General features: G+C 36.9%; 1 protein-coding gene across 8 annotated transcripts in view; it reads left to right on the plus strand.

Annotated features, from left to right (window-relative positions):
* Positions 1–22,976, plus strand: part of DOT1L (DOT1 like histone lysine methyltransferase) — a 78,066-nt gene that overhangs the window by 9,733 nt on the left and 45,357 nt on the right. For 4 of the 8 annotated variants that reach the window (XM_026681115.2, XM_026681118.2, XM_026681117.2 and 1 more), the window contains exons 2-6: positions 4,451–4,494; positions 10,313–10,387; positions 15,910–15,973; positions 17,780–18,008; positions 20,057–20,151. In XM_026681115.2, the coding sequence (XP_026536900.2) occupies positions 4,451–4,494; positions 10,313–10,387; positions 15,910–15,973; positions 17,780–18,008; positions 20,057–20,151 (507 nt within the window). Of the gene's footprint in view, positions 1–4,450; positions 4,495–10,312; positions 10,388–15,909; positions 15,974–17,043; positions 17,141–17,779; positions 18,009–20,056; positions 20,152–22,976 lie in introns of those variants that run through there. The other 4 variants (XM_026681116.2, XM_087951288.1, XM_087951300.1 and 1 more) reach the window with 2 other exon arrangements.

The following is a 22,976-nucleotide window of genomic DNA, read 5'->3' on the forward strand; positions in this document are numbered from 1 at the left end:
CACTGTCTTGTTTTGGGCTCAATTGTGATTGTAAGTCAAGGACTACCTGTATACCACCCCATACTGCTTTACAGCATTGTCTGGATGGTTTACAATGTTAGCATACAGTATTGCCCCTAACAATCAGTGACTTCATTATACTGACCTTGGAAGGATGGAAAGCTGAGTCAACCTTGAGCCGGTCAGGATCGAACTCCTGGCTGTGGACAAAGTTAGCCTGCAATACTGCATTCTAACCACTCTGCCACCGGGGCTCATAAACTGTTTTATCATAATTTTTATGTCATAAAATGTTTTATAAATTTTGCCAAATTTCATTTCCATTGGAGTCACGTGTCTTGTATTTTAGATGCATTCTGTAAGTTAGCAAGTTTGAGCTTTTGCTCTATTGTGTACCATTTTGCCCAGTTGAGGATTACAGGAATCAGAATTTTAATAGTATATGAATATTGTCTGAACCCAGAGAATCTGCTTATTTTCTGATGAGGAAGGAAGCTGTTTCATGGGCATTTGGAAATACAGGATAGTATTAAACTGAACTGGAACTAGAACCTTTAAAGAAGACCTCAGTACAGAGTCTACGCTTCAGAAGTGTTGCTTATCTTTGATAACCAAAGTTTGATGATAGGATGGATTAATTTAAACCAGAGCAATTAAAAGTCTGATTCAAATCATAAACTAAGGCTTCTAATTCTGTATTTCCTAAACTAATGGTTCCTAAAATTTGATCCATAGTAGTGTACGAGTGAAGTCTAGTACATGTAGCAAAACAGAATTAAAAATAGTTTTATCAGAGGAGACAGTTAAAGTTATTAGTTTAGATGCGTATGCTTCATGTGTCATGTGTCTCAAAAGAGAAAAATCCTTTTAAAAATGTAGCCAGAATTGAAGGAGACAGCTAAAGTTGTTTGTTTATTTAGATGCGTATGTCTCTAAAGCCAAACAGTCCCACGAGAACACAAACATCTTGTTAGGTTTGGACTTTTTTTAAATGTAATTTTGCAGTGATATAGATATGTCCAGGGGAGGAGAATTGTATTATAGCGTTGGTAGGTACCATGTTACCAGTCCTTAGTTTATTGGTTCCTAAAATCTTTAAATAATAATGCAGTGATCCACGTAAAGAAAATGCTTGGGGGTTGATGACTAACAAATAACACATCTACCCAATATTGGAGATTTCCATATGACCTTCTTGTCAAGTCAAAAATTTGTTTGATAGTCTCCTCAGTTTTCCTTGTCCATTAAGCTTTCCACCACTCAGCTAGGAAACTATATTTAAAATAAAAGTAATATAAGTCAAATATATTATTTAAAACATTGATTTTTATTAATTTCTCACTTAATACCCATTCCTAATTTTGAAAGAATGCTATTTTAATATTTTGAAAATGATAGAGAACTATTTATAGTACTATCACAGAGATTTTCATGTGACTCATATGCTGCTTGTTTCCAGTTTATCTGAAAGTCTTTGTATACTGTTCACATGATCTTCTGTTAGAATTCTGTTAGAGTTATTCACAATATATGAATAGAAAGTCAGAAGGAGGAGCTATATGTCCTGCACAACATAAAGGATGGAGATGTTCAGTGAAGTTCTGCATACCACATAGCAAATTCAGTTCATGAGTGCTTTAGATAATGGTACAAAATCTGTCTGGTTCAGAAAAAAGGTTGTTTTTATTTTAAATTTGAAATAGCTGAAAATATAGAGGGCTAAGAACATAACATTTGGAAGCAGACTTTCCTATCAAAGAAATTGCACTTCTAACTTTCTAATATTTTAAGTGTATTGTTTAAATTCTTAAGCTTTTACATTTAAGTTTCTTCATATTCTTGTAGAGCATGTAATTAAAAGATTCTTATGAGTTAAGATATTTCCATTTCTAATCCCATCACTGTCTTGAATTCACTAGGAATATGGAAAGCTTAATCAGATTCTATCTGTAGTTTCTATGTTTTCGAATTCAGTAAAGAGACCAGTGTTAATTTCTATTTATTTGTTACTAAAAGGAGATAGTTGAGATGAAAAGGACTCATAAATATGGGCTATTCTTTTGCATAAAATTTTTAGAAGAATCTTGTTGGTTTTTTGTGATATGTAGTTTTTATTAGGAATCTTTATTATAATAGTAAAATCTAATATAAACCAACCTTAAAGAAAGAAAAGTAGACAGTAAGGAGTAAAAAGTGAAAAAAAAGAGAAAAGTAAGACAATAATAGAAAAGAAATATAAAAAAAGTGACTTCCAACTGTCATCACAATAAATATAAACAAATTTAGTGACTTTACCTCCTCCAAATTAACAAACATTTATCTCTTCATTCCATATCCCTTTTCTTATCTATAAACAAATCCATAAAGCATTATCTTTTGAGTCCTGGTGTTAGCAGAAAGTCCATAAAGGGTTGCCAGAAGTTATAACAACTTGTTTTAACATTGATCAAATAAACCAACTTTATATTCTTTCCTGTTATTTCTAAAAGGCTTGATCTTTGATTTATTCAAATATTGTTGTAAGATTTGGTTTCTCTTCATTTCTTCTTTGTTGCATCACATCAAATTTTTTAAGGCTGTAACATGCTCTTTTGTAAATCCAGTAGGAAAAAAATGATCTAAGTCACTCTTTTGATTTTATCACTTGTATTTCTCTTTTAAATTTTAAAACTCTTTTAAATTTTAAAACTTTCTTTTGTAAAATCTAATGAAACATCCTTTTCTAAGTCATTATATTGCCCTGTTAGTAGTAAATCTCCTTTCAATGCCATCTCTGTTTCATCAGATGAAATTTGTTTTACATCTGTTATTTCTTCAACAATATAGAAACATATATTATTACTGACATTGTTGATATTGTGCTTACTATTTTCCAATTCCCTTATTCAAAGTCTCCTTCAATATTTTAATTGTTAAACATTTTACAACATTTTATAAGCTTATTCCTTGGTACCTAATTTTTGAAACCCTGAAATTGCTTATCTTTGTTTTGTTTCGTAAAAACCAAAACAGAATCTATTTCCCATTAGAAGCTGCTTGTTTTTTAGTATTAATTCCAAAATCTTATGAAAAAGCTTCAATACTCCAATTTTACCTGGACCCCTTTAGTCAATTTCTAACATTAAAATCTTATTTAGCTTTTTGCTGTTTATTTCAGTTTCTTTAAATATATAAGTTTATTATTATTTTAATTCAGGATTAAAGGTAGACTCACCAGGTGTTTTCAAACATGTTGTTCTCTAATAGCTTAGAACTGATTAACAAGTAGTTTCTGAAAGTGATTAGAAAGTGAGATCCATGAACTTAAGTATCCTTTAAAACTCTCTGTCTTGATTTGTAAGCAAGAAGGTGGATCCCTTTGTCTCCCACCACTCAATCCAGGGAAAATTGCTATCCTGTGGTCTCACGAGGAACAGCAGTTTGAAGTATATATGGGCAATCTTCTGTCCTCTGTTTATCTGAATAGGTTCCAAGGAGCCAATTCCTTGGTCTTTGCTGCAGTCATTGGCTTTGCATCTTCAGTTCACCCTACTTTCCCCAGAAGTCATGAAGAATCTTATTGATTTTGACTAAGGATCTAACTAATTTATATTTCTGCTTTCCACAATTAAACAGATGCTCCCAAGGGCCCCAAGAAGGGTATAAATGCAACAGCTTACCTTTGCTGTCTTTCTTTAGCACCTGGGAATCAGAGATTGGCTTCTTCTAAACATGAATGTTCTATAGAGCAGGGGTCCCCAACCCCCAGGCTGCAGCATGCCAGAAATGGGACTGTTCAAATGAGCAAAGCCCCACCTGCACATTTGTGTCATACAGACAGCGTGCAAAACCATTCCCCCTCCGGTTCACGGAAAAACCTCTCTCCGCGGAACCAGTCCCTGGCATCCAAAAGGTTGGGAACCACTGCTATAGAGATATCATGACAAGCATTGGTTTCTACTCTTGTGTATTTACTATATGAAATAATACATTTTTTTTGACATGCTGCATACAAAATTTGAAGATAAACAATAAAGAAACCTTATTATTCCCTTTTGTTTCAAAATTTAGCTTTCGGAAATGAAATATAATTGCCCTATGGATTCCATTTTGGAAGTGGAACTAGCTCCTCTGTTCCCCTGATACAGAATGCAACTGGTAGTATTTCGCATAGCTTTCATCATTCTGTGGTGCCCAGAGATAAGATTGCAGTAGGTTGATCTAGTGCTGTGTAGAAGATACAAAAGGAATACTTTTCACACAAATGTTGGGGAGAAATAGGAAGTACAGAATTTGTGTTGTGTTATTCTTTATGAAATGTTTTAATAAAGGAGGTTAAGTTTCCTTTCTCTGCTTTTGCAAACAATGTTTAATAAAGCAAATGACTCTTGTACTGACAGCCAACGTACATGATGTCACTTCCTTAGATGTCCTGAAGCCACCTCTTTCTGTTTTTTTTTTGTTGTTTCAGGACAAACACCATGATGCTGCTCACGAAATCATTGAGACAATTCGGTAGGTGTTAAGGCAAATATGCACTACAAAGCTTTCTCTCCTTTACGTTCCCAGGGCTGCATCTCAAAACAGCAAGTGAGTCTTCCGATAGGGAAAAGATGAAGAATGGAAACTTGGTTCACGTTAGGATTCTATACTTGGTGTGTAATCTCAAATTCCTAATGATATGGTATGCTTTTCCATACAGACATAAAGTACCATTTCTGGGTTCCATTAAAAACTATGAAACAAAAAAAAAAAAAAAAAGGACATATAGGACATATATTGCAGTAAGCCATTATTTTGCAACCCTGGTTTGTTGGCTGGATTCACCCATATTACCAAATCATAAATTGTGGTGAACAAATTCTTTGAGTCATACAACATCCTAATTCAAAATCAAATCCCATTCTGATGTCGGAATGGGACAACTTGCTGCAGCCAACTCACCGCAGGACAATTCAACAATTCAATTGAATTATTTAAAACAGTTAAAAAATATTCTAATTTTTCTGATACACATTTCATTTTGTCCTTCCCTTGGCATCCTTTCTTTAATGATTCTATTCCACTATTTCTTTGATATTAGTGTAATTCTTGTTCTACGGCAAATTGGCCATGGTGAGTTGTTCCATGGCAAATTGTCATATACCCTCTGATGTTCTTATGCTGCATACATCTAGCCACTGACTGACTTAGCATAAGGGGGACTATCTTGGTGGAGGTGATTACTAGATTAACAACAGATTCCCCCCTCCTCTCCTCCCTCCCTCCCTCCCTCCCCATTTTTTAATTGGGCACAGTATTTGGATCTTCACAGTATTTTATTTATGTCTTTTAGCTTTTGGGTCAATTTTATTTTCTTAAGATTGTAAGCCGTCCAGAATTACTTTGTGGTAAGGCGGGCAGCCAGTAAATTTTACAAACAAACAAGCAGATAAATAAGGCAGCCTCTTAATTGCAGCAGTAGAGTGTCCAACAATAATCTTTCACTTCACCTGCAGTCTGATTCTTATAACTAGATTTGTCAGGGATTGGACCAGGAATCCTCCAGTGCTTTCTAGTGCCAAGAGTAACAGCCTATCAGTGCACAGGTTCAAAGGTGATCATGTACCTCAGTCACTGCAGCTGCTAGTGAGGAAGATGATGCAATGTGTCACCTTGGTTTTTCCCTCAGTAATTATAGCTGTGCATCTACTTTGGGAATTGTATAGTAAGCAGTGGACTAGATTCTCTGTATCCCAGGTTAGCATACATTGCTTGCAGTTTATCCTTTTATCCTAGGACATAGGGATGCATGGAATCTTTGTCTGTTCATTATTCCTGGTTGTGTAGATCTGGATGCTGACAATATTTCTGACTAGTCTTCAGGTTACTCAACTGTGCTGTGTTCTGACTGAAAATGTACATTAAAATCAGGTTTAACCTGTCCTCTAAACAACAGATTTATTACTGTTACATGTGAGACCTACAAAGCTTGAAATATGTTCACTGTAAAGATTATCACACTAGATGTATAGCAGGTATGTCAAACTCACAGCCCACAGGCCAGATGCGTCATGTGCTGGCCTGCTCCTGCCCGGTTTAATGAAGGGGGGAAGTCCCAATACATCACATGACGATGCCATGAGGATGCGAGTTTGACACCTCTGATATATAGGATCAGTGCAGATCCCTTTGTAACTTTGGTTATACACAGTTGGTTAGTTTCTCAGGATTAGGTTTCGAGAAGTGAAATTTGAGGACATTCAAATTTCTAGAGAAATTTGAGGAAACTGGAGGAAAAAGCAAAATTTTGAGAGCACATTGTAATAATTAGATATGAACTTAATACATTTAAAACATAAATGTAACTTAAAATGAATGCATTGACATATTTATGAAATCTATAGAAGTTACAGTCTACATACATTTGTTTTAATGGTGCTTATAATTTGAACAAAACACAATAGCAACCTTAAAACTATAGACATTCTATCTTTGTTCAGAAAAGAGTGCAACGAACAACTGCATCATTTGTAAAGATGTTAAGTTTTAGTCTTGGAGAAATAGGGATAAATAAAAGTTGAAAAAAAAACTACTTGTTTTGAATTAAACAGTATATTTGAATAAATTTTGTATTCACAAATGATCTTTGATACTTATTTATATGGATTCCTGTATGCTAAACACTTTCAGTAAATATTAACATATCTGGCCTTTGGCCAGACAATTCTCATCAGCATTAATGCACATATGTGTACCTACCTGTACATGCACACGTACTTATCCATACATACTTCTTTGGTAGGAACATTACTATTGATAGCAGGACTTTCTTTGCTAACCAGTGGAAACAAAACTGAGATTTTGTCTCAAAAAAGAGGAAACCACGAAAGAAAGTAGTATAGTATGTTGCTTTGAATATTAATTGGGACAGAAAAGATTCAGTCCTTCATGTATGGGAATTATTTCACCTTTGGTCCAATAGTTTGATTTTAGTAGTGCAGTCATTGTTCTAAATAGCTACTCAAATACTCTTAGCTGAATTCTACCAGAAACTTCCTTCTGTCTCTGCCCCTTGTTGTAACTCTCTCTGATTGCAATAAGTAGCATTCTCTCAAAGACCTCATTGACTCTGTTATGAATAACAAATGGCTTATCTTGTAAAAAAAACTACTAAATCTAAGCCTTCAGATAACTCCTTTCTTTGGCTCAGTGGGATGTGGTTTTAAGTTTCTTGGGCAAAGCAGCAATTGCCTCACTCCTATTCCTATTGCCTTTTAGCGTTGTTGATGCAATACAAAAGATAACAACCTTTTATGGAACTCTCAAGTGAAGAATAAGCTGCAAATTGCTTTGCCCAATAACAGACCTTCTGTCTGACACAACCTAGCTGTTTAAAATATTATCAGTTTTTGAGGTTCAGGCTTATTGGGATAGTTTATTGGGAAGAAAGCAAAAACATGAGTACACCTAAGAGTTCCTTCTCTAAGACTATGAGCCAGTTTGGTTTAGCTGTTAAGGCATCAAACTAGAAAGCAGGAGATCATGAGTTATAGTCCAGACTTATCCATGAATGCCAGCTGGGGGGCTTTGAGCCAGTCCCTTTCTCTCAGCCCAAACTACCTCACATGTTTGTTGTTATGGGGAAAATAGGAGAAGGAAGGAGCATTAGGCATGTTGTCTCCCTTGAATTATTTGTAAAAAAAAACTATGTATGATATGGGTCAAGGAGAAAGGGAGATATGATAGAAATAGTAGTTTCCCTTTCTGAAAATTCTATATGTGCCTTGAGACATATCACAAATCATGGCTTAGCTAATAAACCAGAATTGGTAACTTACTTTGCTCAAAACCAGTGACCATTGTCTCTCCAGAAAAAGAATATAATTTGTGTGTTTGCCTCTTATCTCATTTTTATCTTGTTTTCATATCACTTCTTCCCAATGTGTTAGCCTGGTATCTCCAGGCTGAAAAAAAACCCACCACTTTCCAGACTCTCCATCAGTAGAATATAACTCATATTGCTTTTTATATCTTCCATTGAAGTTATAGGGTAGGTTTATGTGAGCTGCTTATGTTGGTGGTGTTTTTTTTAAGGACTAGCTGTTGGGGAGCTAACAGATAAAGTGCTTATATGCGGTTGCAGCCCCCCCCCCCTGCAATAAGTTATTGCTTGCCAGCATAAACATCTGTCCTTGCTGATGGCGATAAGTGAACATTTTCTCTCCTTTAATGTAGAGTTCTCCCAGTGAATAACCATCATTTTAGTTTCTATTGCCCCAAATCTTCAGCCTTTACAGTACAGGTAGTCCTCAACTTACGACCACAATTGAGCCCAACATTTCTGTTGATAAGTTAGTAACCCAGTTGTTAAATGAACCTTCCTCCCCCATTGACTCTGCTTGTGAGAAGGTTGCAAAAGGTGATCACATGACCTTGGGACATAGCAATGGTCATAAATATGAATCAATTGCCAAGCATCTGTATTTTGATCATGGGAATTTCGGGAACTGTGAAAAAACAGTCATAAGTCACATTTTCCAGTGCCGTTGTAATTTTGAATGGTCACTAAATGAACAGTTGTAAGTCGAGTATTTATACCTGTATTTAGCATTGCTGCTTGATTGCAGCATTGCAGAAATACATAAAATGTTGTCAACATCAGAAGGGAGGAGCCGTACATCTATAGTTAACATCTGCTCCGAATGATGAAGTCCAAGATGTTAATCCCTGGCATCTCCAATTCCAAGGATTTGTGGTAGCGGGCAGGGGACGTTGATGGAAATGCCATTTAGTACTGTCAGATTAGACCATGTTGGTCTCAGTGGGCTTACATTATATTGCAGCCTTCTTATTTCAAAGAAATGAGAGGAACTGAGCACCTAGTATTTCAGGTTGATTACATTATTCTTCGTGGATGTTGATAACTGAAATAATAGGTATAAAATAGATTAGTAGAAGGTCCCACCTCCACCCCATCTATGCACTGGTTTGTTTGATCTGTTTTTAACTTTTGATGAATGTAATAATGTAATGTTTTAACATAGTAATTATTTTATTCTATTAAATATGGTATTGTAAGCCACCCAGAGTTGCTTGGTAGAGAGATTGGCGGCAAACTAATTTCATTAAAAAAAAACAATAAAATAAAGTTTAACTGCCTTAAATTTATTTCTTGGAGACTTGAAAATAGCTATTATAAGACATAAGACATAAGACATAAGAATTTATTTGTCATTACACTCGCAAGCGGGTGCAACGAAATGAGGTGCTCTTCTACAAGTAAAACTAGACAAACACCACTAAAAAAGAAAAAGAAAAAAAAATTAAACTAAACACAACCAACCATACAATAATCTCTATACAATTTAAAAATGTAAATACCCCACTACTCTCAGCCATTAAACTCCACAAAAATCTTATGACCCCGCATTCAAACTCAAAACTGCACTTGGATAAAAACTGTTCTTAAGTCTGGTCGTCCTTGTTCTTAATACCCTAAATCTCCTTCTCGATGGTAATAGTTCAAAGAGTTGATGTCCCGGATGAGAGGAGTCATTCAATATGTTAAGTATCTTCCTCCTACATCTATTCCTATACAATTCTTCCAAAGAGGGGAATGAGCAGCCAATGATGTTTTGGGCCGTCTTGATCATCCTCTGAATTGCCTTTTTCTCTGCCACTGTGCAGCTCGAAAACCATACACAGAGACAGTAGGATAATATACTCTCAATTGAACTCCGATAGAAGGTAGTCAATAGACTCTCAGCCAGTTGTTGTTTCCTAAGAATCCTTAGTAAATACAACCGTTGTTGTGCCTTCTTAATTAAAGCAGCGGTGTTTGCACTCCAGGTCAGGTCATTTGTAATGATGGTCCCGAGAAACTTACATTCAACCACCTGTTCCACACGAACTCCCTCTATATACAGTGGCTGAATGTCTGCTCTTTTTTTTCTATAGTCCACTATAACCTCCTTAGTCTTCTTAATATTAAATAGAAGATTATTATTTTTGCACCAGCGGGATAGCTGTAATACCTCATCCCGATATGCAGACTCATCATCCCCAGAAATGAGTCCTACAGCGTAGTATCGTCTGCAAATTTCATTATCCTATTGTTGGGATGTTTATTTGTGCAATCAGATGAATAGATTATGCTGAATACCTGAGAAGAATATTTATTTGCTCCAGTTGAATAGGTGTTTTTTTTTTTCTCAGACTGCCAGTGAACCTCATATGATGAATAGTAAATGTATTTGGACTGGTAGGGATCTTTAAAAATAAAAATAAAAACATAGGAATTTAGGAGAGTTGGTTGAAAGATTAATTGATCTTCTTTGTTTTTGTTTTTCAGGTGGGTCTGTGAAGAAATTCCAGACCTCAAGCTTGCTATGGAAAACTACGTTTTAATTGACTATGATACTAAAAGGTGAGAAAATGATAATTATTTAATTCTTCAATAGGGATAACTTATTGTATAGCAGGACTAAATGCAGCAATTAAAGTAGGCTTGTGAATTACCGTTGCAGTTACAAAAGGTCTCTGGATAACTGGTATAGAATTAATGTCAGATGCTGTAAAAATAATTTTTAAAATATAAATAGTGCTTTTGAATATTTCTGTTACATTTTATATTTCTGTTATATTTTGTTATACCTGTATTTAACAGCTGAATATAGCAGCTTATTTACATAATGCAGGTAATCCTTGGTTAACAATGGCAATTGGGACCAGAATTGCTGTCACTAAGTGATAACGTTGTGAAGTGTGATGTAACAGGAAGTGCTGCTTAGCAACAGCAATTCTGGCAGTCCTGATCGCCAAAATTAAGCAAGGGTTGCCTGTGTCAGTAACCAAGGACCTCACATGATCGCAACTTCCTGCAGACTTCCCCATTGACTTTGCTTGTGGGAAATTGGCAGGGAACACTGGAAATTGTGTTCATGTGATTGTGGGGAGACTTTTATGGCCCGAACTCTGAAGATTGATTGCAACTATCAATTGTTCAGTGCCCTTTTTAAGTTTGAACAGTCACTGAACTAAACTGCATTGGAGCAAGTGACAAGGAGCTTAAAAAACCCTTGAGAACATATCAATTCAGTTGGCAAAAGATCAATTGTTGGCAAAAGTTTTCATCTTTATTCCATCCTACCAAATCTGAATGATTATTTGGATCCCCAGAACAGTCTTCTTTGATTGCAGTTGTGCTTTGCAACCCCCCCGCAAAACAAGGCCTATTCTATTCCCTTGTTAGCTTCCATTTGGCATGATGTTTTTATCTGCTGAGTTGCAGATTTTGGTATTGATGAATTCTTTTTCCTGGATCCAAAATATAATTTGTTTTGAGACTGTGTTTTATTGGCTTTTTGTTTTTCTTTACGTTGTCAGCATTTTTTAACATATTTGCTAAAAGGCAGATAAAAAAAATACTTTAATAAATAATAGCCCCTGCATCAAGTCTCCTGCCCCCTCCCTCACTTTTTAAACTTTTGCTGCAAAACGCTAAGCAGTAAATGAGTAGTCTGACTGCCACTTTGTGTTTTGTCTCTTAAGGCATGTAACCAGAATTGGCATTAATGAAGGCCTTTGTGGGAATCCTGATTTCATTGTTAGGGGTTGTTCCTTTTCCACTTCAAAGTAAATTGGAAGCAGATGTTACCAAAATAAACCATAGCATTTTAAAAAAATTATTATTTATATCCCTGTTAGGAGATGCAGTGTATCTTAAAGATGACTTTGGACCTTTAAATATTATTCTGCTGTGAGTTAATCTGGAGCAGTAGTCCAAAGGGTTCTGGGCTGACCTGCCAAAATAGCCTTAGGGAGCTTTAGATTATCCATTACTCTGGAATTCCTGTCAAGCAATCTTAACTGCATCTTTTAGGCAAAGCTACAGTTAATAAACTTTAGGTTTCTTATATTTAATAAGAATAAAAAAAAAATCATAAGAATAATAAAATCATAGGATTGTAGAGTTGGAAGGGACTAAGGATCATCACCCCTCTGCAGCATTCAGGAAAAACTGCTTCTTTCATCATTGAGAGATGGCTACACAGCTTCTTTTTAAAAGCTTATTGGTAGTGTTGTATGACTAAGAAGATGTCTGAAGGTTGAGCCTTCAGACAACATTACCTGCATGATTTGAGAATCTTCATTTATTCTCAACTAAGAAGATTTTTCTTCTATTTATGAAATCCAGTGGCTAAAACTTATATGTTCACTTCTTCTGCACATGGTTTCTGTGGCTTTGTGCATAGTTCTTGGTCATCTTTCGTGTAGCTTCTCTTTCTGTACCTGAAAATTGCTATTATGTGTGCCCAAAATCTTCTTTTCCTCAGACTGATCATTCTTACCTTTTTCTCACAGGGCATGCCCTCAAATCTCTGAATCACCTTTGTTGCTAACTCTCTAACCCCAAATTCTTGGAAATGTACAGGATTCCAGTTGTGGTTTCATTGGTGCCCAGTAGAGAGGAATAACAACTTCTTGTTTCTTTGGTACAGTTCTTCTTGTAATGCAGAGTACATTGCCCTTGTCTCTCACATGTTCATGCTGATTAATGTTCTTTGACAATGACCATACTCAAATCTTCAAGCAAACTCCCCATCTTATATGTGTGCTCTATATTTTTCTCTAAATGTAATTACATTTCTTCCAGTTGAATGATGTCTTGTTCTCTATCCAGATTTACAAATTTCTTTCTGCCACTCTGTACGTTGGCTGAACTTGCAGTGAAAACATGTGTTAATTGTGATAGTTCATAGTGTCTTCCTTAACTGGATGTTCTTCCTATTGAGTATAATGGCTATGGACAATGAAAATTGTGGCCTAACTTCTGGATGACAGCAGGCTTAGGAAAGCTAGTTTAGTCCTTTCTTTGTGTTTTTTAGTAGGTAAAGAACTCCTTGGGCATAATTCATTAGAAACTTTTAATTGTTTTTAAGTTATTCTTTGTGTAATTTTTTGAATATCTAGCCTTTAACTCCTAGAAGGTTTAAGTACTAAGGACAGTGATACATGCGATAAACCACAAATGAAAAGCAAATAGCAGATAAAATTATTAATCAGATCAATTAGATTAACTTTTCAATTGCTATGAAACAATAGCTTTCAAAGAAACAATATGATATATATTTAAAGAAACCGTTAAACAGATTTCATGGGGCAGAAAAGTTCTGTCCGATATTCTGATTAAAAGAGGAATAGATATAAAGGGAATATACAAAGAAGCCTCTACAGCTGATTTCAGTGGCAAGACAGGACCCTGCAGCATTAGGATTTAATTAAGGAGACCCTGAAAATAAATTTTGAAATTGTAGTCACTTGTCAGTAAATAATTTTTTTTTAACCATGATACTTTCTGCACATATGCTGATTGTTGATTATTTGAACTTCACTTTTTTTAGCAAAAAATGGAGAAGTTTAGAGTTTGAGCATTGACCTTAATAAATTCTGGAATGGGGTGGAGGTTGTTTATTTCATTTTTTTGTAGAGAAACTGAGTTGTTTGCATGCTATTCTTCCCTTGTGAAATGACAAAACAAATACTAAATCCTGCATGTCATCTTCAACCTAATCAAGGACCTGTGTTAAACATTAACTGGCAGGACTCAATCAAAGGTTGAGCCTTTGCAGCACACATGGGAGTATAGTTTCAGAGTATAATCTATGTCACTCCATTTTAATTCATGAGCCTTTTTTTCCAAGAGAAGCAAAACATTTTAACTTTGACAAATTCTCTTCATGGATTAAATCTTCAGTACTTAATATTATACCAAGAGGCTGGTACTATGCCTTTAGGATATTGGTTAATGCTATCCCATTTGTCAATAATTGCACAATACAATGGATAATGTTGGCAAACAAGATTGCTGCTCATTACCAGTTTAACTGTTTGTGAATATCATGAGTCAATCTGGTAAATTTTTCATCTGGGTTTTTTCCCCCTTTGTGCTTTCCCTCTGTACTTTACACTTTGAAAGGTACGGCTGTTAATTAATGTGTAGGTAGGCATGGTTTATCAGATATTCTTTGTTCTTTTATTAAAATTCTGTGATCTTCTCTGGCTGTACTTCAGTTTTGCATTTGAACCTGCCTTCCCTGGTTCCTGATTTCTCACACTTCACACAGCACATGACACTGAAGGACAGTTTTGCACAAGTAACTCCAAGTAGCAACTACAGAAGTAGTTAGCAACTTCAGAGGCAAAGAGGTTTTCCCGCTGCTGATGTGCCTGTTCCGAACATATGGATTCCAATGTTTATGGAAACTGTAGGCATATTTCTCTAGGGAAAAAAAATGTACTTCTGCATTCTCATTGCAAGAGTTAGATAAGCCATTGGTCTCTTTCCAAATAGAGGGAGTGTGCTACTATGAATGCCACTGAGGTATCCTGAGATACCTTTTGAAAATACAAACACGACAAGAGATAAATTGGAAATTGACCACACACCCTTGGGATTAGGCAACAATATTGGTGACTGTTCAGTTACAAAGACAGGTTTATTGCTGACATGCTCCAATATGCTCTCCTGTTGTTTTGGCCGTAGCTGCACAGCTCTCTGCACTGAAGCTTGAAATCTGATTATGCCATGGACATGTGACTGCCATGTCCCTCCCTTCTTTCCTCCCCCTCTATCCTCATGACCTGAGATGATTCTTTAATTCTTTCATCCTCAGTTAGGTTGCCTGGTTTAGGAAAAAAAAAAAACATTAGTCCAAACAGCTCATATGATGAATCTGGTATGCCTAGAGCAGCATTCTCTAATCTGGTGCCCTCTGGGTGTTCATGGGATTACAATTTGCAGACTATTCAGCTAGCGTAGGCATCAGAGGGCACCAGGTTGGAAAACGAGTATCATTTACTTAGACAATCAATTGTCCCCTAGGAGAACTTCGGCACTGAAATATTTTGAAATGCTGCTTCTGAAAAATCAGAATTATTAATACCAATAAGGGTGCACCAGTGTCCATGCATTTTAATGCTGTCATGTTAAGCAGTGTAAAAGTTAATGAATTGTGCTTCATTGTTTTAAATGTTTCAATAAAACATAAGTTTGAAATGAAAATGTAATTTTATTGGCAGCGCTAAAGTTTCTATCCTCTTACGTATGATTGAGTCCCTGTGAACTCAGTAGAACTAATTTCAGAATAGACTATGTCACAAGAGTATTTTTGTTAAATGTTTTTTTCTAGATAAATATTTGAATTGATTTACTTGTGGCTACTGGTAATAGGTTAGATGTATTTACTGACAGCTTGTATTGAAATATATATCCAACATGTTGATCCTATAACCGTGGTGGCGAACCTATGGCACGGGTGCCACAAGTGGCATGCAGAGCCATTTGTGCTGGCACGAGAGCCACAGGCAAACTTACCTCACTGCGCATGCCCACGCCTCACAGCTGATTTTGGGGGGCTGGTTTGAGGCCTTTTTCGGCCTCCCAGAGTCTTGGAAAAAGCCTCTGCAAGGCTTCTTAGGCCGAATTATAGGCCCATTTGACAAAACAGGCCTATAATTTGGCCTAAGAAGCCTTGCAGAGGCTTTTTCCAAGCCTCTGGGAGGCCGAAAAAGGCCTCAAACCAGCCGAAAAAATCAGCTGTGAGGCGCAGTGCAGGTAAGGGGGTGGGGGTGGAGATTGTGCACGAATGCGCAGAGGACGTGGGGAGGGGGCGCGCGCATTGCATTCTGGGTGCTGGCACGCAAGTACGGGTGTGCTGGCGCGCTCACAGTTTTTGGCACAGGAGCCCAAAATTATTAGCCCCCACTGTCCTATAACCTTTAAGGAATTAGAAGATACTTCAGAAAAAATTTCTGGAGAATTGTCCAAAGATATAATTAATACAGTTTCTAAAGGATGTTTGTGGCTGGGCAGACAATTGTAAGAATATTGAGAGAATATGTATTTGCCTAATGGATTACTCTTGTCTTTTTATCTCATTATTTTAGTTTTGAAAGTATGCAAAGACTTTGTGACAAATACAACCGAGCTATTGACAGCATTCACCAATTGGTATGTGTTCCTTGCTATTTTGTTTTTGCATTTTTGCATTTTGTTGGGGCAATTGGTTTCAAGGTCATCAAGCAGTACAGCTTATTTTGCTGATTCACTACAGGTGTATGTTTTTAAAAGTGGCTCACTAACCAGTAATTGTCTGATCAATAGCTAACTAGCAGCCAAATCAATCCCCAAATTTGGTAGGTGGTGGGGTGAATAAGGAAATTTCAGTCTTTACCTATCTGTCACCATAAGACATAGGAGGTCCTGCTGGACTGCTTTTCAATTCCAGCATAGTATTTTCTGCAGTAGTATTCTTGATTGTTCTGTCTTCAAAAAAGTATAAAAAGAAACATCCACGCACATAGGTAGCCCTTGAATTAAAATGATTGGTTGCTTAGTGACTATTTGAAGTTATGACATACCCCCTCAAAAAGCAATGGTTTTGTGCAGTGCACAGAGTCAGCATATTGCCCCAACAATTTGAGTCCTCATTTTATCAATCTTGGAAGGATGAAAGGCTGAGTCAATCTTGAACCACTCAGAATTGAACTCCTGGAGTGAGCAGTGAGTTAACCCTGAAGTATTGCATCCTAACCACTGAGCTACCACGGCTCTTAGATGAACCACCCAGAATCATTGGGACTAAGGTAGCAAAGAAATTTAATTAATAGTAATAATAGTGAATAATGAGTTAGGAAAACAAAGCTATATTTTATATTTTAATATTGGAATATCTTAATTTTTAATTTCAGCATATGTGTACCACTTTTGCATAAATTACAATATAATGATACAAAATATAACATCAAATATTAATATTAATCAATTAGAAATAATCATTGTGGTAAGTAAAACAACTGAATAAACAGACAAATCCAACATTTATATATAAATTTATATATGTATTACCTTTCCTGTAGAGGACCTCAAGGTGTAAGCCTTGGTTAATCACTTTTCTTCTACCTTTTCCCCATTTTTCGTTAAAGAACATTGTGAAACACTTTAAACTGAGAACCAGAGTGACTGGTGAACTTCAAAGTGGTATGGGGATTTGAACTTGGGTCTTCCAAGGAGCAAAATGATAATCCAGAAGACTTTTTCCTTATAGTTTTGCCTACAATTTGATAAAGTTAGAACAAAAGCCAAGCCTGTCAAGCTGATTTGAAACACCAGATAAACGTGAGATATAGTAGCCATTAACATAAGTGTCTACTGCATAATGTCTACTGCATAGAGGAGGAAAGATTGATCAGTGACAATTAGCCATAATGTTTGTAGGGAATGGTTATTTTAGAGACAGCCTGTCTTTAAACATCAGTAGCTGGGGGCAGACATGACAAAGAAAGCCTGTTGCTTTCAGGCTTTGTTTATATGCTTTTCAAAGCGACTTGTTGGCCAACATTAGAATGTTGCTCAGCTCAGGAATGCTGAACAAAGGGAAATAAAGAGCTGCAAACCATAGTTTATTTACTGTTTAGAAAGCACAGACCATGATGTATATGATTTTCATTACTACCAACAGTACACTTCGTTAGAATTTCGGTAGCGTACATGCTTTACTTAATTAAAGTAGACTAGATGTAAGTTGATTATACTAGGGTTAATGCTTCTATGGTAAGTCTAGTTACATAGCAGATGTTTGTCATAGGGTGAAGGATTTACTCAGTAACTTTTCCAGCCTTCTTATTCGAATAATGTTCTTGGTGCTGTTGATGTTATGAACAAGTGTTGAGGGGAGTTTTGCACTTTAAAAGCTGTTTTTGCTATAAGGAACAAATTGTGATTGAGATTAAGTGGGTTTCTTGTTTCATTCTTCAGTGGAAAGGAACCACCCAGCCCATGAAACTGAATACCCGCCCTTCCAATGGGCTACTGCGCCATATCCTACAGCAAGTATATAACCACTCAGTGACGGACCCAGAAAAACTCAACAACTATGAACCCTTTTCCCCAGAAGTATATGGAGAGACTTCTTTTGACTTGGTGGCCCAGATGATAGATGAAATAAAAATGACTGAAGATGACCTCTTTGTAGACTTAGGCAGTGGTGAGTGTTCACTACCCATTTCTCTTTTCTGACTGGACTCAAAATAGTTCAAACAGAATTGCTATACTGTTTTCTGAATAACCAGTCCATAGCTTGAAATTTGTGTTTTGTTTACTGGAAAATGATGTTCTTTGGCTTTGACTTTCTTCTGTCTTGATGAGCTCAGTGCTGGCTTCCAATAGACAGCACCAAGTTGGAAATATAATTTACTGTAATGCAAAGCTTGGTGACTGGAATTAGAAACCATGGTGGTTTTCCAATTTTGACATGATGGAAATAGATCATAATTTTGGCAATTGACATCGTCAGTGTCCAACTAGGTCATTGAGAACCACAAAATGAGGGAGGTAACTAGAGAGTGTGGGAGTGTGGATGTGGGTGGAAATAAAAATAATAGCGTGTGGCATCAAGCTCTTGCCAGCCAATGGTTGTGATGTCTCCAGCATGTGTTGTTTTAGCCATGTGAATTTTTTTGTCCCTTAACATCTAGTACTTCTCTTTAAATCTCTAGGTGACTCCAATACTATATTCCTCTTGTGTGCTCCTATGCTTCCAAAAAGTGCTTGGGTTCATTTGTTTGATTTGGAAAAAGACCTAAGTTTAATATTTCTTATAATTGCAAATTTGAAAATAGTGTTGCCGGTTTTGGCTAAACCCAGAGCATAAAATTCACTAAAATAGAATCTATTAGTTGGAAAAGCAGGAACTTTAGTTAATGCAACTAACAGCATTTCTGTGACCCTGTCACTGTCAATTTGCCCAGAAAAAACAGTGGGTGGCAGTTCTGGGTATCTAGGGAGGGGCTGAACCTTCCTTTGTTGAAGAGCAGCACCCTGTGCCATATGGCAAACCCACAGTGAAACTGAGAGGAATGTTGCAACCAATATGGGGGGGAAAAATCTACTATGCAATCTGAAATTGTTGGGTTCATCTAGAATAGTTTTTTTTTTTTTTTGACTGAATGATTCCTTCTCTTGCAGCTAGGTAATTAGTTAAGGGGCAGAGGAGAGTTAAAGTTTCCAGAGTCTTTCTCTTAGTCTTTGAACTCCTTGTTGATTCTGCTGTACAAATTCTTATTTTTCCAGCTGTTATGGTCATGCTAATGTGAAATCTTAATATATTTTTGACTAAGGTATTTCCCTATTGCTTCTGGATAGGCAGTAGAATTAGCAATGTCATGCCTTGCTGTTTATTGTTATTATTATCATTATAGTTTATTTATTTGTATCCTACGGTAAACATATCCAACACATCCTCCTCCTCCTATTTTCCACACAGCAACAACTCTATGAGGTTGGCTGAACTGAGAGAGAGAGAAACTGGTTCAAAGTCACTCAGTTTCCTACTGTTTTGTCAATGAAAAAAGAGCTACATATGCTTTCCCCTCCCTCCCTCTCTCTCTCTCTCCCTCCCTCCCTCCTCAGTTGGTGATTGTTTTGAAGTTTCCCCTCCTATTTTTAAGGAAATAAAGTTGTATTTGAAACATTTTCATGAGCTGATAATATGGGATTGTAAACTAAATAAACCATGGCTTGGAGAAAAAGGCAAAATCTGCTGAACTCTAATTGTGAAATATCGGTGGCATTAAGTGCGCACAAATCTATCCATGTATTTCTGAAAACAGACTTGGCTTTAAGTATCTGGACTATTGCAGTGATGTTTTGAAAACAGCTCTGGAAACTTCAGTGGACTGAGAATCTGACAGCCAGATGTCTGTCTGACATATATAGCCTGAAATGTTTCACTCTGGTCTTATGTCAGCTCCGTTGGTAACCTTCTTTGCTTCAAGCTTAGATCAAAATGTTAGTTTTGCATTTAAACCTAGTTCTATATGTTAATCTGCATTTCTAACGTGTAGCATTAAGAAAAATCCTGGACTTCGTGAAGCAAGGCACTGCTGTGCAAGGCACTCTCTGATCTACAAAATAACACGTTTAGAAGTTTATTCATATCCTTGAAGTTCTTATGTAAACTTTACTCCAAATTTAGCTTCTCATGTGACATTGCGGCAGTCCTCGTAACTTTAGTACTCTGTTGTCTTCTTTTAGGTGTGGGTCAAGTTGTGCTCCAGGTGGCTGCAGCAACAAACTGCAAGCATCACTATGGTGTGGAGAAAGCTGATATTCCAGCCAAATACGCTGAGGTAACATAGTGCCTTGAGTTAAAATTGTAATATATGTTAGAAATCTGGCCAGAGTGATTATATATACCATCCATTTTTTAAAACACCGTCTTCAACATCCAGTGCTTAGATTAGTGTTGCTTAGCCTCAGTCAGCAACTTTAAGATGTGCAGATTTCAATTCCCAAAATATCCGAGTCAGCATGCTGGTTGAGGAATTCTGGGAGTTGAAGTCCACTGAGATTAAAAAACACACTGGTTTAGTTGCTCAGTTTTACAGATTGTGGTGACAGTTAATAAATAGTCTTCCCCAAGAGTAGAGAAAGGAAAGAAACAATATATGGACCCTAAAGTTATTCAGAATTTTTCTGGCTTCTAAAACTGAATGTCAGGGCTAAGAACTTTTCAAAATGGCAGCTCAGGTACTTATTCCAGACCCAATCACCTTATTGTTTGTTATCAAACTGCATCTTATAGTGCTCCGGTAGTAACAATTCCAACATAGAACTGCCCTTGCAGAAGGTGAAACCTTACTTGTGAAGGAGCTGCCCAATCTACCTTATTGTTGGCTGGTCGTTTTTTTTTCTTCCTCATTGTGCTTGTTGTCTGAGTTAAGCCATATCAGTAGTTTTAGATTTTGTAGTGGGCTGTATTAAAAGGATTCTTTTCTAAGCCAAATACCAAATAGAAGGTTTGGGTATAACACATAGAAAAGGAGGTGGCATGTGGGCACCAGAATGCATTGGCAGGCTGGGCTTCAGCAGAATTGTGACTGGAAGATGGGATATTGCTTCTCAGAACAATTTCTTAGGAGGTGGGTGGGTAAAATATACAATTCAGGGATAATTTCTATTACAGGGAAGGCTGCAATAGCTACCAAATTTGGCTCTGTAGCAGCAAGGGCTATATGTGAGGCTGCCTTTGAACAGCATAGAAATCAGTGCATAGTTTTATTTGCTTTTTTCCCTGAGAGTCCCTGGTGCTCTCTGAACTTGCTTGTTTTCTTGCAGACCTTTCATTACCCAAACTAGGTAACATCAGTTTATATTCTAATCTAGTGGCTTGCCCTGTCAAGGTTGGTGGAGGAGATCTTTGGTTGGGCTGTTTGCTGTTGGCTTCTTTGGCAATTTCTTGATTGGGGTATTGTTTACTTGATGGTTGGTCTGATGTTAATCTGGGAGTTAATCTATGCTAATCTGGGTGCTGATGGCTCCTGGAAAGCTGCTTGGGTCTTTTTGTTCCTTTTTGGGCTGGGTAATAGTCCCTTTTGTATAGTCTATAGATGTTGTTAATGTCCATGTGTCTGTTGATGGCTGATATGTCAGAGTGCCAGGCTTCTAGAAATTCCCTGGCTTTTTTGGACTTGGCTTGGTCTAGGATGGTCACATTTTCCCAGTTGAAACTATGATTAAATCTGTCTATATGTTGTGAAATTAAAACAGTCTTCATTATGTCTTTGGACTGCTAGTTGGTGTTTGTGGATGCATTCTGCCAGTTTTCTGCCTGTTTGTCCTACATAGTGGTTGTTGCAGTCCTTACATTGTATGTTGTAGATGACTCCTGTTTTTTCTCTGGGTTTGTTGTGTTTTTGGATCTGCTTAGGATGTTTAGAAGGGCTTGTGTGCTATGTTGATTCCATATGCTTGTAGTAGTATGTTGGTAGTTTCTGAGATATTCTTGATGTATGGCAGTGTAATTCTTTTTAGGATTTGTGTTGGTTGTGTTGTGAGTTGAGTAGTCATGGACTTTTTGTTAAAGTTGTATAGTAGATATCCATTATTCTTTTTTCTTCCTTTTAACCTGTAGATGCCAGGTATTTTAAGTTCTTGAAAGCATATCCTCTGCCATTGATTTTAGTTCCCATCTGAGACTAGGACATGTTTCTCTAACCCATGGCCATCTGTGCTCCTTGGGAAATAGCTCTCACAGGGAATATTTTTCTGAAATTCTGTCAAATGGAGCAATCTGAGTTGAAATCTATACAGGTAGTTGTCAACTTACAACCACAGTTGAGACCAGAATTTCCATCGCTAAATAAAGCAGTTTTTCAGTGAGTTAGACCTAATTTTACAACTTTTTTTTTTGCTATGGATGTTAAGTAAATCACTGCAGTTCTTAAGTGAATTACCTGGTCGTTAAGTGGATCTGAACCACAGTGGCTCAGTGATTAGAATGCAGTACTATTACTTCTGCTGATCACCGGCTGCCAGCAGTTTGGCAGTTCGAATCTTACCAGGCTCAAGGTTGACTCAGCCTTCCATCCTTCTGAGGTGGATAAAATGAGGAGTCAGATTGTTGGGGGCAAACAGGCTGACTCTGTAAACAGCTTAGAGAGGGCTGTAAAAGCATTGTGAAGCGGTATATAAGTCTAAGTGCTATTGCGATTGCTATCTGGCTTACCCCATTAACTTTGCTTGTCAGGCACTGGCTGGGAAGGTTGGATATGGTGATCACATGACTCTGGGATGTTGAAGCCATTGTAAATATATGCTGATTGCGAAGCGCCTGAATTTGAACAGATGACTGGGGGATGCAGCAACGGTTGTAAGCATGAGGGCTGGTCATAAGTCATTTTTTTCAGTGGCAATGTAACTTCAGATAGTTGCTAAACAAATAGTTGTAAGTCAAGGACTACCTGTAAGTTTCCTAGTGCCAAGTAGGCTGCTACTCTGTGAAAGACACTATAAGTGTTGAATTTTTCAAGTGGTAAACCCAAAAGCTGTTCAACAAGTCTTGCTGCTAATTTCACCATGCTTCTGTAAAGATAAGATTAAATCCAGCTACCTTCCACATCCTAAAATGTTATGTTAATGCCAGTGCAAATTTGTGTATGGTAGCAGTTTTTCA

This window comes from Notechis scutatus, chromosome 1 (genome assembly GCF_049901735.1).
Source record: "Notechis scutatus isolate UNSWTSFEM ecotype Mainland chromosome 1, rNotScu1.2, whole genome shotgun sequence".
Lineage (NCBI taxonomy): Eukaryota > Metazoa > Chordata > Lepidosauria > Squamata > Elapidae > Notechis > Notechis scutatus.